Below are 14,127 nucleotides of genomic sequence, written 5' to 3'. Positions count from 1 at the left end.
TAGATTTTATGCTTGCCGGCCTGGTGTGGCTTAGTGGATTGAGCATCAGTCCCATGGACTGAGAGGTCCTGGTTCAATTACCGGTTAGGGCACATGCCAGGATTGCAGACACAGTAGGGGGCGTGCAGGAGGCAATCGATCAATGTTTCTCTCTCTCTAAAAAAAATCAATAAAAACCTATTTTTAAAAAAATAGATTTTACATTTAAAGAGTACAGCCTCTTCTTATTTATTTATTTTTTTTACAGTACGTGCCCCTAGCGGAAACCAAACCCTGGACTCTCTGGTCCAAAGACCAATACTCCAACCGCTGAGCCAAACCGGCCAGGGCCAGCCTCTTCTTATTTTTGTTTCCCCTATATTACCTAGCATAATGCCTAACACAAAATTCTTGCTGTTATTAGACAACCTATGTAATCTTTACATCCATTTATTTATTCCTCCATTGATCCCTTAAGTTATTTGAGGACATAGAGTATTTTGGTCCTCTTTGTACATGCACAGCTGACAAAACCCCTTAGTCAATAAACGTTTATTGAATTAATGAATGTTGACTAGCCTCAGTGTCTCTAAACCTATCATCAAACTAGCTATCTCATATGCAAAAGGTAGGTCTTATATTCTCTAATCCAACAACTTATTCTGACCAAAGTGGCCTCAACACAACATTATCAAAAGCAGTCTCACTATACTAGTCAGGTCTCTTATTCTGTATTTAAAAGTTATAAACAAATTAAGCAGAAAAGGGACTTGATCAGCTTGCATAATTTGAAAAGCCAAGATAGCGCTAATTTAAGGCCTGGCTATTGATCTAAAGATTCATAAAGGCCCAAAGGTTCAAACTATCATCAGAACTTGGCTTCACTCTTTCCATCTGTTGGCTCTGCTTTCCATTCATGGACAAGCTCTAGGATCACATTCTATTCTCTCAGTAACCCTAAAGTTCAAAGCTTGCCTCTTTCTTGATAATTTGAATTAAACAATTCAGAATTAACACTCCTGTGCTGACTGGAAAATATGCCCTTCTCTGAACAATCACTGTGGCCAGAGTGATGGACGACAGATTGGCTAGGCCTGAGTTGTGTGCACACCCTTGTGTCAGGGTAGGGATCTATGTAACTGAGTGGTGGTTCCCTAGGAAAATTGGAGTACTGTATTGTTAGCAGAAGAAAGGGGAATGCACGACAGACTGGCAAAATTAACTGCTACTCTAAGACTTTTTGTATGTCCACCAGTGCCTGGAAAGGCTTTCCTTCTCATTTCTGCCTACCCAAGTCCAAGCTACATACATCCTTTCTGCCCCCACAAGTCTTCTGTGATTTCTTCTAAGATTTTCCTTGTCCACTAAATCAAGTTACTCATTCCCAAATAGAGTATCTCCCTTTTTCTTTTTTTTTAAATCTTCACCCGAGGACATTTTTGCATTTATCTTCAGTTAGAGTGGGAGGGAGAAAGGGAGGAAGAGAGAGAGAAACATCCATGTGAGAGAGACACATGGAGTGGTTGCCACCCACACAACCCCAACCGGGGCCAGGGACAAACTGCAAGAGGCAAGTGCCCTCAGCAGGAACCAAACCCGAACCAAACCCGGGACTCCCTAGTCTGTGGGCCGACGCTCTAACCTCTGAGCCAAACAGGCCCAGGCGTAGCTCCCTTTTTCTAAAGCTCTACCATTTTAAACAAACAGGAGGGAAAAATGTCCAGAAAATGTTCCATGACGAATTCTAATCATGTCAAATTATACATGGTATGGGTAATATGCACTGTTTCTTAGAATATAAACTTTTGAAGGGTAGCAGTTTTACCAGATACATTCTGAAAGAACAAACTGTTAAAGAACAAACTGTGTGGCAACTTTGATATATACAGTATTCAAATAATTTTCTTGGCTTTAAATTTTCTATAGGGTCTAAACAAAACATTTTAGCTAACATAGGTTGTGTCTGACTTTGTCAAAGTACCTGGTATAACAGGTAGACTATGGTTTTGGAGTTAACTCAAATTAGGCTCAAATCCTGGCTAAAACCACCTTCCCTGGCCTTTAGCTACAGATTTTTCAGCAAACTATCTTCTCTCTCCAAACCTTGGTTTCACTGTCTATAAAAACAGGAATGGTAATACCTGTCTGTACATAATGAGGATATGTGGTATAGCAGAGAGAAAATAATTAGATGGATCCAGGCTAAAATTCTACCACTAATACTAATTATATGACTTTCTCCGAATGATTCCTCATCTGTAAATTCTGAGTAATTCCTCATATGTAAAAGTAGGAATAATAATTTTAATCTGTTGGTTGTTAGGCATTTAACATGGCAATATATTTTAAAACACCCGACACACAATAGCAAACAGTGAAAACCCAATAAATGATGTTATCCACATTAAATTATTTGTTTAAAATCAATCAGAAAATAATTCAGTGTATTTGTACTTAACAAGGTCTGCCAAAGATTTCTTATACTTAATAAGTAATATTTCTAACATATTAAGATGAATGTAGTCTAATAGGTTAGAAAATACTTTGCAGTTTTTTTTCTTTTATACTTTTGACCAGATAAATGTCAGCCATCAAAAAAGTTAGTTTATATATAAACTATTAAAATAAAAAAATAAACATGGATAATAACAAAAATTCAGAACACAAGGAAAAATCCATTGGGATTACTTATTAGTCTTCATAAATACCCTTAGGTTTTTTTCTGTTAGTTAATAAAATATTTTCTAAAGGCAAAACACTTTGGTCTTACAACTATTTCAAAGCAGGTAAGATAATGAACTAGATAAACTCCTGTAATCAACTTGTTCTTTAGCTTCAGGCTTAATGTAATATGAAATGACTCACACCAATATGACATCACTATGCTATCCATGTTCTGAACATATTGCCATCTCTTGAACAGAATCAGAAAATATGGGGTATAAATGACAATTTTAGATGTTATCAATAAAAACACATACAAAAGGCAAGTGGCTGTTCATATTTACCTTATCAATAAAGTTTAATGTCATTCACTAAAAAACACAAACTACCTTGTACAACTGTTTCAAAAAGAAATTAAATAAGTAGGCATTTAATGACTTCCATTTTACACTACAACAAAAGTTTCTTTGGAAAAACGTTTCCTGAAGTAATTTAACATTCTGTTTATTTTTCTAACATGAGTGAATCAGGTGTAATACTTATTAATCTATATTGAGTGCACAAACACAGGAGGTGTTAAATTGGAAATTTTAAAATAAGATAAATAAAATGGAATAAGACAAAGCACTACACATTCTTTGGTTGCAAAAACACTATATGAAAATAAAACATTTAACTACATCATACTATACAAACTTGTGTAAGTGATTTTTTTCCCTCCTTTGTATTTGTAAAAAACATGAATAGGCTCAGTTTTTAATCTACTCCCTGAGGAAGCTGTATTTTAAACACAAGAGAAACATTATGGTGAATACCTCAGTCACTAGACATTGTTCTCTACAACTAAGAAAAACCAATTCCTTATTATCTTTGCTGTGTTCAAAAATATGTATAAAGCAAAATGTTTGTTTTATAAAAGCACTAAATACAGATATGTTAGGCAACCTATGTATCTTTTCGAAGTTTTCTTCCTTCAACGTTTGGGGGCGGGGGGCGTGAGGAGAGAAGGGGCATGAGTAATGGGGAGTCTGAAGGTGGGCTCTAGTTATTTTTACAAGTATATTTCGTAAGTCAGCTAGATGAAGGTGGTTAAAGTAAAGTTACTGCGTTCGGGTTCACATTAAAAACAACTGTCGAGAAAACGCCAGTGCTGAGATCGAAGCATTCCTGATAAGGCAGCCACCAACGCTACTCTGATCTAATTAAGAGCGCGCTACAACCCCAAATCTTAGCAAAGTCCATTTAGAATCCAAATCCCAAAGGGCCTGCAGAAACTGGGGCGGGGCAGCAACTGAGGTTAATTTTCTAGGGGATGAAAACACCACCCATCAATCCCCCACGGTCTTCCCCCGAGAGATGCTGCTGTCCGCCTCGCCCCAGGCTCTGGGTCTGGCCCGCAGGCCCGGGAGGCCGGGTAGGTTGGGACAGTTGCCTTCTCCCCGTTACCCGGGTCCCGACCAGGAGATATGGGACCAGTACTGTAACTACCCCTCGAGTCCCCCATCTGGTTGAGGCGGCCTCCTGCCGCGCCCAGGACCGCCGTCCGCAGGGATGCCCCCCGCCCCGCTCACCAGCCTGGGTGGTGTCCGTCAGGTCGTGGTTGGCCGCTCCCCGGGGAAACTCCCTCAGTTTCCGGCCGCTCAGGCTTAGCACCCCGGTTATCGCCGCCTCCTCCAGCGCTCGATCGAGGGAACGGCTCCACGAGCCCGGGCCAGGACCGGGACCTGTCCCAGAGCTTGGGCCGCAGTTAACACCGGAGAGGTTACCTCCCGACGCTACTGGGCCGGAATATTCTGCAGCTGTGGCTACAGCGACCAAGCCCGCGGCCGCCATTTCCCAGCCGACAACTACCCGACCCACAGGTTCGGCGCATGCGCGGCTAGAACTGTTGGGTGGGCGGAGAAAGGGACTTGCAGACCCCGGACCGTTCCCTTGATGGACAGCGTTGCGGTGCCCTCCGCGCATCCAGGCACTTGCTCCGCCCACAAGGTTTTGAAGGGAAAATAAAACAGATCCGGAGCAGCCGCCGGTAGCATTTTTAAAATACCTCTACAAAAATATATTGAAGACAACCTTTCTCACCAAAACTGCTCTGACTTCGTCTCTCATTAATGGAGGATTAAATTAAGCATTACGTTAAGGCTTCTTAACACTTGTTGTTGTTGCCAGAAAAGGGCCGTGAGAAACTTGGGCAGTGAGAGAAGGGGACTTGGGATGCGACCTAAAAATTGTCCCAACTTCTGTCATTCTGTAAACCAAATGATACAAATGGAAACTTGTGGATATCTTAACTATTATTGCCTGAGGGAAACATAAGGGCTAAACTGTCTCCCAAACTCCACAGATCTCATCGAAAGGGTTATATAAATATTTTAGGCCCTCCCTCGCTTTTATAAAATAGTTAAAAATAAAACAAACATCTCAACTAGTACTAGTCCTTTAAGCAGGATGAGCTGCATTAGGCAGGACGAATGGCATTAAAGTCTAAATTTTGGTCTGGAACCAAAAATGAAGAGAATTACAGGTAGAACTAAAGAAAATGGTTAAAAAAATATTTTTTAAATAAAAAGAAACCATTTAGTTTTGAAAAAGTGGAAAATGCCACATTTTAAACCAATTAGACTTCACTTATACTGCAGTCTTTAGCATATTTTGGGTTTTGTTTTGTTTTTTGCACATTTAAGCCATTCCTGCTACATGATGTAAATTTCCCCAACAATCACCAAGTATTTACTGTGGGAAACAGAAGCTGTCAGACAGTCCTTTTCCTGGTTTATATATAATCTAATTATATAATCCAGACAAATAGACCACTTAGAGAATAAGACAACAAAAAAGGCCCGAGTAGGGGTGGTATGAATTATCTATCAGAATTCAGAGAAAAGGAATCTATATCATGAATGAATGATGTTTTGAATCAAATCTGGATTATTGAGGTAGGTTGGAAGGTGACAGCAATATTCCAGACTGGGAGGAGGATCAGTACAAACAAACCCAGGTATGATTTATAATGGTACATGTGGTGAACACTAGGGCCACAGGCCCAAGTTCACATCAGAAAGCAAAAGAAAATTAGGTTAGAGAGATCCTACTCATCACTCAAGGTCCAACTCTTCAATGAAAACTTAATTAGCAACTCCTAATCAGAAGAACTTGCAAAAATGTGTAAACTCAGTGCCAAAGATGATTAGTAACGGCTACTCAGAGTTGTTCTATGAATTCAAAACTACATGTTAGGTTCTTCAGCAACAAGTTTCATGTTCAATGTCCTTTATGAGCATGGGTCACTGCAGTGGCAAGTGATGTATTTGTTACTCCTGGCAAATAACATTTATCTAAAGCATGAATTAGTTATTATTCCGGTATTCCTAGAATGTTGAAAGTCTTAGAAAATTTTTAAGCTATTTAAGAGCAGGACCTCATTTTATGTTTTTTAGAGATACAGTAATGCAAATACAATGACTAAAAGCATAATCATATATTCCATGCTAATGCTACCCTACAAAAATAATTGGCAGATCTTTCTAAAATACACCATTATGTCATCTATATTTGATTACCTATTACCTTCCACATTTACATTAAAGTCTTCTGACAAGTTCTCTGAAGTATGACCTTATTCCTTTCTGCCTGCACATTTCATTATAATTGCAACATTCCATAATTGTGGTCTCCGAATTTCTGGCCAAATTTGTAGATTGATGTTGCTTTGTCCATTCAATTAGATTTTAAGGTCCTTAATATGTTAAACTCTATCATTCCATAACCCAGGGCTGAGTATATTAATAGGAGTGAAAAAATTGAAAGAAGCAGACAGAAGATGTGTTATATACTAACAGAGTAGAGGTTATATACTAATACAGGAGAGCAGGTTGGGAAGAAATAAGAATTACAGTTTTTGAGAACAGGATATATAAGTATTTGAAGGCCAAAAGAAAGGCTTGTGGGTTAAGAGGAAAATGCCATATATACCACTATATGAGAATAAGTCCTAGGGAAAGAAAGCTGGAAGGCAGATCAAAGAGTTACTTTCGAGACTTCCAAGGATCTGAGGTTTCATTTACAAAGTAAAGGTAGAATATGAAAGAATTCTCATCCTACTTCAATCTTCTCCATAAAGCAAGAGACAAGATTATCTTTCAAGAATGAGTTATAGGAAATGAAATCATTGTAGGAAGTTCACCAGAATCTAATGATGAATTAAAGTGATGAGAAATGTTTGCAAAAAGGCTGTGAGCAAAAGAGCTACAGGGATCTGTAATTTATTCCACTTTTGCTCTGTGGTCTGGAAGCAGTTGGAAAAATAGGCAGTGAGAGATATTGAATATATAGAGAACTTCCCTGCTTCTCCCCGTTTTATGGGCTGAAAGTTAGGAGCAAAGTTTTCACTCAAATCTCAATAGTTCTCTCCAGCTCCAAATATGATAATACATATCTATTTTAACAAAAAATAACCATTGGGCAATGAAGCCTATTTTCTTCACACTCAGAAGAATTTTACGATAAGCATAACCAATGGACACAGACAACAATGCTGAGGGGGGCAAGGGTGGGAACGGGAGGAGGGTGTCAATGGGGGGAAAAGGAGAAACCTCAGTAACAAAAATTAAATTAAAAAAATATATTTTATGATTTGCTTTTAATTAAAATTGTGGTAAAATTTATGCCTACTAGAAAAAAATAGTCTGATTAGGAACACCAGTATTTTCTAATAGGTCTGTCTTCATAACCTGAATACCAAAGTAATGAAATCTTAAAATCATCACTGGTAGATTTACTTACCATGCTATAAATACTAAAGTATTACCACTTCTTAGGTATCTGACAAGCCTCACACCATTCCACTACTTTCTGTGGCTGTTCAATTCACAGGAGAATTTTATTATGAACTGAGAATTAAAAGATCTAAGCTGGGTCTCATTTAACTAAAATGTAAATAGAGGGGCTTAACCGGATGATCTCTCTAGGCTCATCTAGCCTAATACTCTGCATTCTAAATATGATTTTTCTATTTTAATTCCTACTCCTGGCTACTTCCTGTTGGAGCTATGAATGAAATGACTAAAAGGCAGTTACAGGGATTCAATAAGGTTGATTTACCAATTTCATTTTGTAGGTACCTTTTCAAACCCTAAAAATTATAAATATAATCACTACAAAGTTTTTTGTTATACAGAACAATCTAAAAACCACAACTCAATCTTCACAGCTAAGAATAAATCATGTGAGACCTGTAACATTTTATTTGTTAAAAATGAACAGCTTCAGAATAGATCTAAATGTAACTTTTCCAAAAAACACCAAAAAGTACAGTGTAAAGCATCTCCTCGTTAAATATAAACTTTCATTTTGTGATGCACTGCATCAATGTTTTGCATACACCTTGATGCAAAGGGAATTTTAAGTTGCATCTTATTTAAAAAAAACAACAACAAACTTTAAGAACTGAAAAAGGATAACTACGACCACATTCCAAGAAAGAAAATCTTCCTCCAACAAAGCATACTCTTTTGTTTATATATAATACATTAGCACTGAAGAATTTCAGTTTAGTTGTAACAAAAGCAAAATTGCATATTTAAAAAGAAAATGAAATTACAGATTCATGAAGAGCAAAAGTTTAAAATACCAAAGATACTGTGTTGTTGCTGGATGTACTTACTGTCAATACTTGGGACAATTTTTAAGGTTTTCCTCCCCAAAAATGTATTAATAGCTCTATACAATATTTAAAATGAAAACATCTTTATACCATATTTTCACAGACTGTTCTAAAGACAGCAAATCGTGCTCAGTTGTTTTTCCTTTGCAAAATAAACTACTAGTAATTCTAAACCAGTCTAACATGTATTGTCCATGGATCAAATCTAGGCATTTATACTTGCAAAAATGTTTTGCAATGAGTGAGGCCTTGGCCCAAGGAGAGACTAGAGTTTATTTTCGAATTGTGTGACTGGCTTCCATACCAGATATTAAGAATCAGATTTAATTCTTTGGTAGATACATGAAACTGTTTTTGATAATCTCCCGTGGCTAGCATAAATCAAGGAACCAAGTAGCATGGGAGACAATAATGAAGTCTAGTATACAATGCAAGGCAGGCAGGAGCCATAACTTAATGTTTTTTCTTAAACAGGGAAAATCAACACTAATAATACATTCTAGGGAAGCGAACACCTACTTAGAGGTTTTAACATTATAGCAAACCAAATTAAGCTTCAAAATGACCAAACTTGTAACTGTATATTTTGTTGCATTTTGGCATTATACCGTAACTTGTAGTATACAACCATCTGAGAACTCTTAGTACTAGCTTGGCACAACTGACTAACTCCTCCTACCCCTCCAGAGTATGGGGGGGAAATAACCTTTTTCTCACCAAAAATGACTCAATTTTATACAAGAAGTCAAAATCAAAAGTATAAAACAAGGTTACAACATAAGTCTATTATCAATTTGCACTTTTTTCCTTTGTGACATATACAAGTATATTTTTGTTTTTGGAGCTGTATACTGTTTAATTTAGCAAGATAAATGCTTATAAATTTTAACTTTTCCAATAAGAAGAGTATAGGACTTTACGGCTATTAATTTTACTATCAAAATATCTATGAGACTCAATCCACTTTAATGATTATAATTTTTCTAAATATCACTTGAAAAATTCTTAGTGAACACTAGGCTCGAGACTACACTAAATCCAAACAGTATACCTATGACCTGGGTTTTAAAGTTTTTCACCTCAGTAACCTGTCTTCAACCTGCTACTTCCTCTCATGCTTTCTTTATTTACTTACAAAAACTGTCAGATTTTTACATTGGACTTTTTCCTCCAAGGCTCTATTAGATAACTTTGTGAACATGCATTTATGGCCTTCTAGGAGTAACATTTTAAACTGAGACTTATGGCCTAGAGTCACATTTCTTGTTAAAATTTCAACTTCAAAGATTTATAACTCTGGGGCATTAACCTAACACTATCTGAAAAATGAGCCAAGTTCCAGATCTTCCCATAAATCTTAAAACCCAAAAGTGGAATTCTAATGTTTTAAATATCTCTAATGAAGAAAAGTCAACTGCATTTATTACATCAACACTGTTAAAGGATAAGGGACAGCAACAAAGGGACCTACTCATATTTCTGAAGACCAAGATTTACCATGGCAAAGTATAAAAAATGGGGAAAGGAAATGAGATGCTAAATACCAGTATCATAAAAATAATTTTTTTGTCTGTCTTCTTTCTGCTGTATGAGGAACCAAAGAAGTCAACTAGAGAATTGTTCTGTCTGGGCCAACCAAGAAATCTTTAGGAACAGATAGGCAAATTCCCTGTTGTTCTTTCAGGGCATTATTTATACATGTTTTTAAAAAAAAAAAAAAAAAAAAAAAAAACTTCAAAAATAAAAATAAGAGTATTTAGTCTTGTGAATATTTTGAAATAAAGTTTCTTGAATTTCTGTGATAAACTCTTCAAGCAATTCAACTTTTTTAAAAGAGTCATCACTCAAAAGTCCCTTTAATATGTGTTCTATCCCACGGTTACAAAGCGACTTCCTCCTTTGTTGAATGTTAGAGTGGCTCTTTGTTCCTTCAGGATCCCAAATCGCTCATTCAAAGTCATTCCTGTCTAGAGAAAACAAAACAAAAATTAACAACTTGACTGTAAGCCATATTTAGTTTGGAACAATATGATCATAATGGTAATTCATAGTAACAATAGCTAGCATTTCCTGACTCTTTATGTATATGAACTCTAAGTTTAACAAAAACTATTCAAAACAGGTAAATTTAGTGACATATAGAACAGTTAACTTGCCTACTTGCACAGCTCCAGAATTTAAACCAGGAAATTTGACTCAGAATTTCTCCTAACACTATAATGCCTATGTTATACACTACATAAAACACATATACTATAATGCCTACATGTCATATACCCAAATATTTCTTTATCTGAATTATTTTTAGGCTCTGTAATCACTGCCACCAACTCTAGTGATGTCTTTGATAAAAGTAGTTGTTTAGTTTTCTAAATATTTTCTTGAATTTCTGAGTTCCTGAATTTCTGTGATAAACTCAAAATCAAATTAAATCTGGTTTTTGATTAACAACAGAAAGCACACCCAAATTATATTCACCGTTTCTGAAAAGAAAGTAACAATGACAAAATAAAAATAAGCAAGACAAATTTGGTCAAATTCCTGTCTATACTCCATAACTTCAATTATACAGATTTTTTTTATGTCAATGAATACAAAAAAGCATTTCACAAAAATCTAACACCCATTCATAATAAAAATTCTCAGCAAATTACGAATAGAATTCTCTATAATTTGATAAAGAGAATCTACTAAAAACCTATTGCTAACATCATACTCAATGCTGAAACATTTAATGCTTTCTCCTCAAGCCTGAGGACAAGGCAGGCATACATGCTCTAACCACTTCTATTCAACATTGTACAGAAGGTCCTAGCCATTACAATAAACAAGAAAAAAAAAAAAGGTTTAAGGATTGAAAAGAAATTCGGAGAATGACATGATTGTTTACATATAAAACCCTAAGGAATCTACAAAATTACAAAAAGTAGTATGTGTATTTTTTTATCCTCACTCAAGGTTATTATTATTTTGCATTTATCTTCAGATAGAGTAGAGGGAGAAAGGGAGTGAGAGAGAGAGAGAAATATCAAAGTGAGAGAGATCGATTGGCTGCTACCCGCACAACCCCAACCAGGGCCAGGGATGAACTGCAACTGAGGTACGTGCCCTTAGCGGGAATTGAACCTGGGACTCCCTAGTCTGTGGGCCGACGCTCTAACTGCTGAGCCAAACTGGCCAAGGCAGTAAGTGAATTTTAAGCAAGATCACAAGATCCTAGGTTACTACAAAAATTATCAAAACCACAGTGAGATATACCACTTGGATGGTTATATGCAAATGACAGGTGACAAGTGTTGGTGAGATGTGGAGAAATTTAGAATCCTCATACACACTACTAGCAACATAAAATAGTGTAGCCACTTCTTCTGAAAACAGTCTGGCAGTTATTCAAAACGTTAAACATTGAGTTAATAAGGTAACCGAGCAATTCCATTCTTAGGTATTTACTAAGGAGAAATGAAAACATAAACCCATACAAAAACCTGTAAATGTTCAGAGGAGCATAATAGTGAAGGTATGGAAACAACACAAATATCCATCAATTAATAAATGAATAAATAAAATATGGCATATCCATATGATGGAACATTATTCAGCAATAAAAAGAAATAAAATATTGATACACTATGAGTGAACCTTGAAAATATTATGCTAGGTAAAAGCAGCCGGTCACAAAGGAACACATATTGTATGATCCCATTCATATAAAATTTCCAAAATAGGCAAATCTACAAAGACAAAAAGTAGATAAATTGGTGGATTCCTAGGGTTGATGAGACTTAGGACACCCTATTTAAATAATTATACATTTGTTTTGTTAACCTAAAATATTATCAGTGAATGGCCCAAAGAAATACAGGGGAAAAAATTTACCTGTTTTCCAACACTATTTATGTCAAATTGTAGGGGAACACCTTTAGGAACTTTCTTTACATCAGACTGCTCCCGTTTTGTCAAGAATGAGGGTACAGCAGTACGAGTTAATCGTGGTTTCTGAGTTCTATTAGGAAAAAAAAATTAAAATGAAATTAGGCCAGCTTAACAATCAAAAGAAAAATAAAATCATTTAGTACATAAAGACATCTTGACTTGTAAACATATTCAAATGTCTTAGGGCAACTATTTTATTTGTGTTTTCAAAAAAAAGTACATGGTTGTTTACTGACTAATCTAGAGACTAAAATATATAATCACTCACAGAATACCACTTTAAGTAGAACTATAAACTTTTCGACAATTTGGAATGGTTGGTGATTTCCAAGTCTTGATCTTCTACTAAAATAAAGCAACCTCTGAAGTCTTATTAAAGATCTTACATTCTTTCGATTTAAGTCATTAAAATGGCTAGATAGAGCAAAAACTCCATAAACAAAGAAGTTTATAATGCAATAAATATAATGGTTAACTAAATTAAGGTTATCTAGATAAAAGAATACACTATAACTTTAAAAAGAAGGTACTTTAAAAAAAAAGGTACTTTAGCCCTGGCCAGTTTGGCTCAGCGGTTAGAGCGTTGGCCTGCGGTCCGGAGAGACCCGGGTTCGGTTCCCGCTAAGGGCACATACTTCGGTTGCAGTTTGTCCCCGGCCCTGGTTGGTCGTGCGGGTGGCAGCCACTCGATGTGTCCCTTCACGTCGATGTTTCTCTCTCTCTCTCCCTTCCTCTCTCTCCCTCCCACTCTATCTGTACAAAAAATGGAAAAATATCCTCGGGTGAGGATAAAAAAAAAAAAAAGGTACTTTAAAATATACTGGGAGGAGAGAAGGGAGTAAGTAGGTATAGTATTATCTCTATTATTATACATTAAAATAGATGTATATATTATTGGCTATACATGTACCAAACTTTCAAAATAAAATATGAAATTGTTGCCCTGCCAGTGTGGCTCAGTTAGTTGAACGTTGTCCCATGCACCAGGAGGTCACCAGTTCAATTCTGGGTCAGGGCACATGCCTGGGTTGTAGGCTGGATCCCCAATAGGGGGTGTGCAGGAGGCAGGAGATCGATCTTTCTCATCAATATCCCCCCCCCTTCTTCTCTCTGAAATCAATATAAACATATTAAAAAATATATATATGAAATTGTTAAAAGTGGTTACCTTGAGACCATAGAATCAAGAATCAAGGGAGCTTTTACATTTAACTTTACACTATACTATTTCCATTTTGTACTTCAAGTATTACTTTTCTCCTTGCCTCATTTTATCCTAACTTAGACATCATTCTCTGAGCAGAAGTCTAATACTTTTCTACTATTTTATATACTGAGAGACTGTAATTCCTGCAAAATAAAAGACTTACACTGGGCACTGCACTGCTCCAGGGTTATCAATGGATACAGTCAAGATTCCTCCATTTGTGGTGGAAGTCCTCCATCTAGTTTCAAAAAATCAAAAACTTCATTAGAATGAAGTTTATAAATCTACAGTTTATTTTTTTAAAAAATACATTTTAAAGTAGCCATTACTTTTTCTTAGCTTTTCAGAAATATATCTTGGGTATAGGAACTAGATGCTTTAATTTATTAAATATTGCCCTGGCCAGTATGGCTCAGCAGTTAGAGTGTCAGCCTGAGGACCAATGAGTCGCGGGTTCAATTCCAGTCAAGGGCATACATACCTCAGTTGCAGTTCGTCCCCAGCCCTGATTGGGGTCATGCGGGAGGCAACCAGTCGAGTGTCCCTCTCATGTCGATGTTTCTCTCTCTCTCTCTCCCTCTCTTCCTCCCACTATATCTGAACAAAAATGAAAAAATATCCTCAGGTGAGAATTAAAAAAAAGAGAGTTTATTAAATATTTTTCAGTATAACAAATACATGC

The 14,127-nt window shown here is 36.4% G+C and overlaps 2 protein-coding genes across 24 annotated transcripts in view; both read right to left on the bottom strand.

Annotated features, from left to right (window-relative positions):
• LRCH3 (leucine rich repeats and calponin homology domain containing 3) overlaps window positions 1-4,491 on the bottom strand; it is a 107,063-nt gene extending 102,572 nt beyond the window's left edge. For all 23 annotated transcript variants that reach the window (XM_036242294.1, XM_036242284.1, XM_036242293.1 and 20 more), the window contains exon 1: window positions 4,215-4,491. In XM_036242294.1, coding sequence (XP_036098187.1) covers window positions 4,215-4,476 — 262 coding nt within the window. In that variant the 5' untranslated portion in view covers window positions 4,477-4,491. The remainder of the gene's footprint in view (window positions 1-4,214) is intronic.
• Window positions 4,492-10,062: 5,571 nt separating this feature from the next.
• FYTTD1 (forty-two-three domain containing 1) overlaps window positions 10,063-14,127 on the bottom strand; it is a 30,897-nt gene continuing 26,832 nt past the window's right edge. Inside the window, exons 7-9 of the mRNA XM_036243038.1 lie at window positions 13,609-13,683; window positions 12,182-12,308; window positions 10,063-10,272 (exon numbers count right to left, since the gene is read on the bottom strand). Of these exons, the coding sequence (XP_036098931.1) occupies window positions 10,174-10,272; window positions 12,182-12,308; window positions 13,609-13,683 (301 nt within the window). The 3' untranslated portion in view covers window positions 10,063-10,173. The remainder of the gene's footprint in view (window positions 10,273-12,181; window positions 12,309-13,608; window positions 13,684-14,127) is intronic.

This window comes from Molossus molossus, unplaced genomic scaffold, assembly GCF_014108415.1.
Source record: "Molossus molossus isolate mMolMol1 unplaced genomic scaffold, mMolMol1.p scaffold_m16_p_5, whole genome shotgun sequence".
Taxonomy (NCBI): Eukaryota; Metazoa; Chordata; class Mammalia; order Chiroptera; family Molossidae; genus Molossus; species Molossus molossus.
This window is presented reverse-complemented; position numbering and strand designations above follow the sequence as displayed.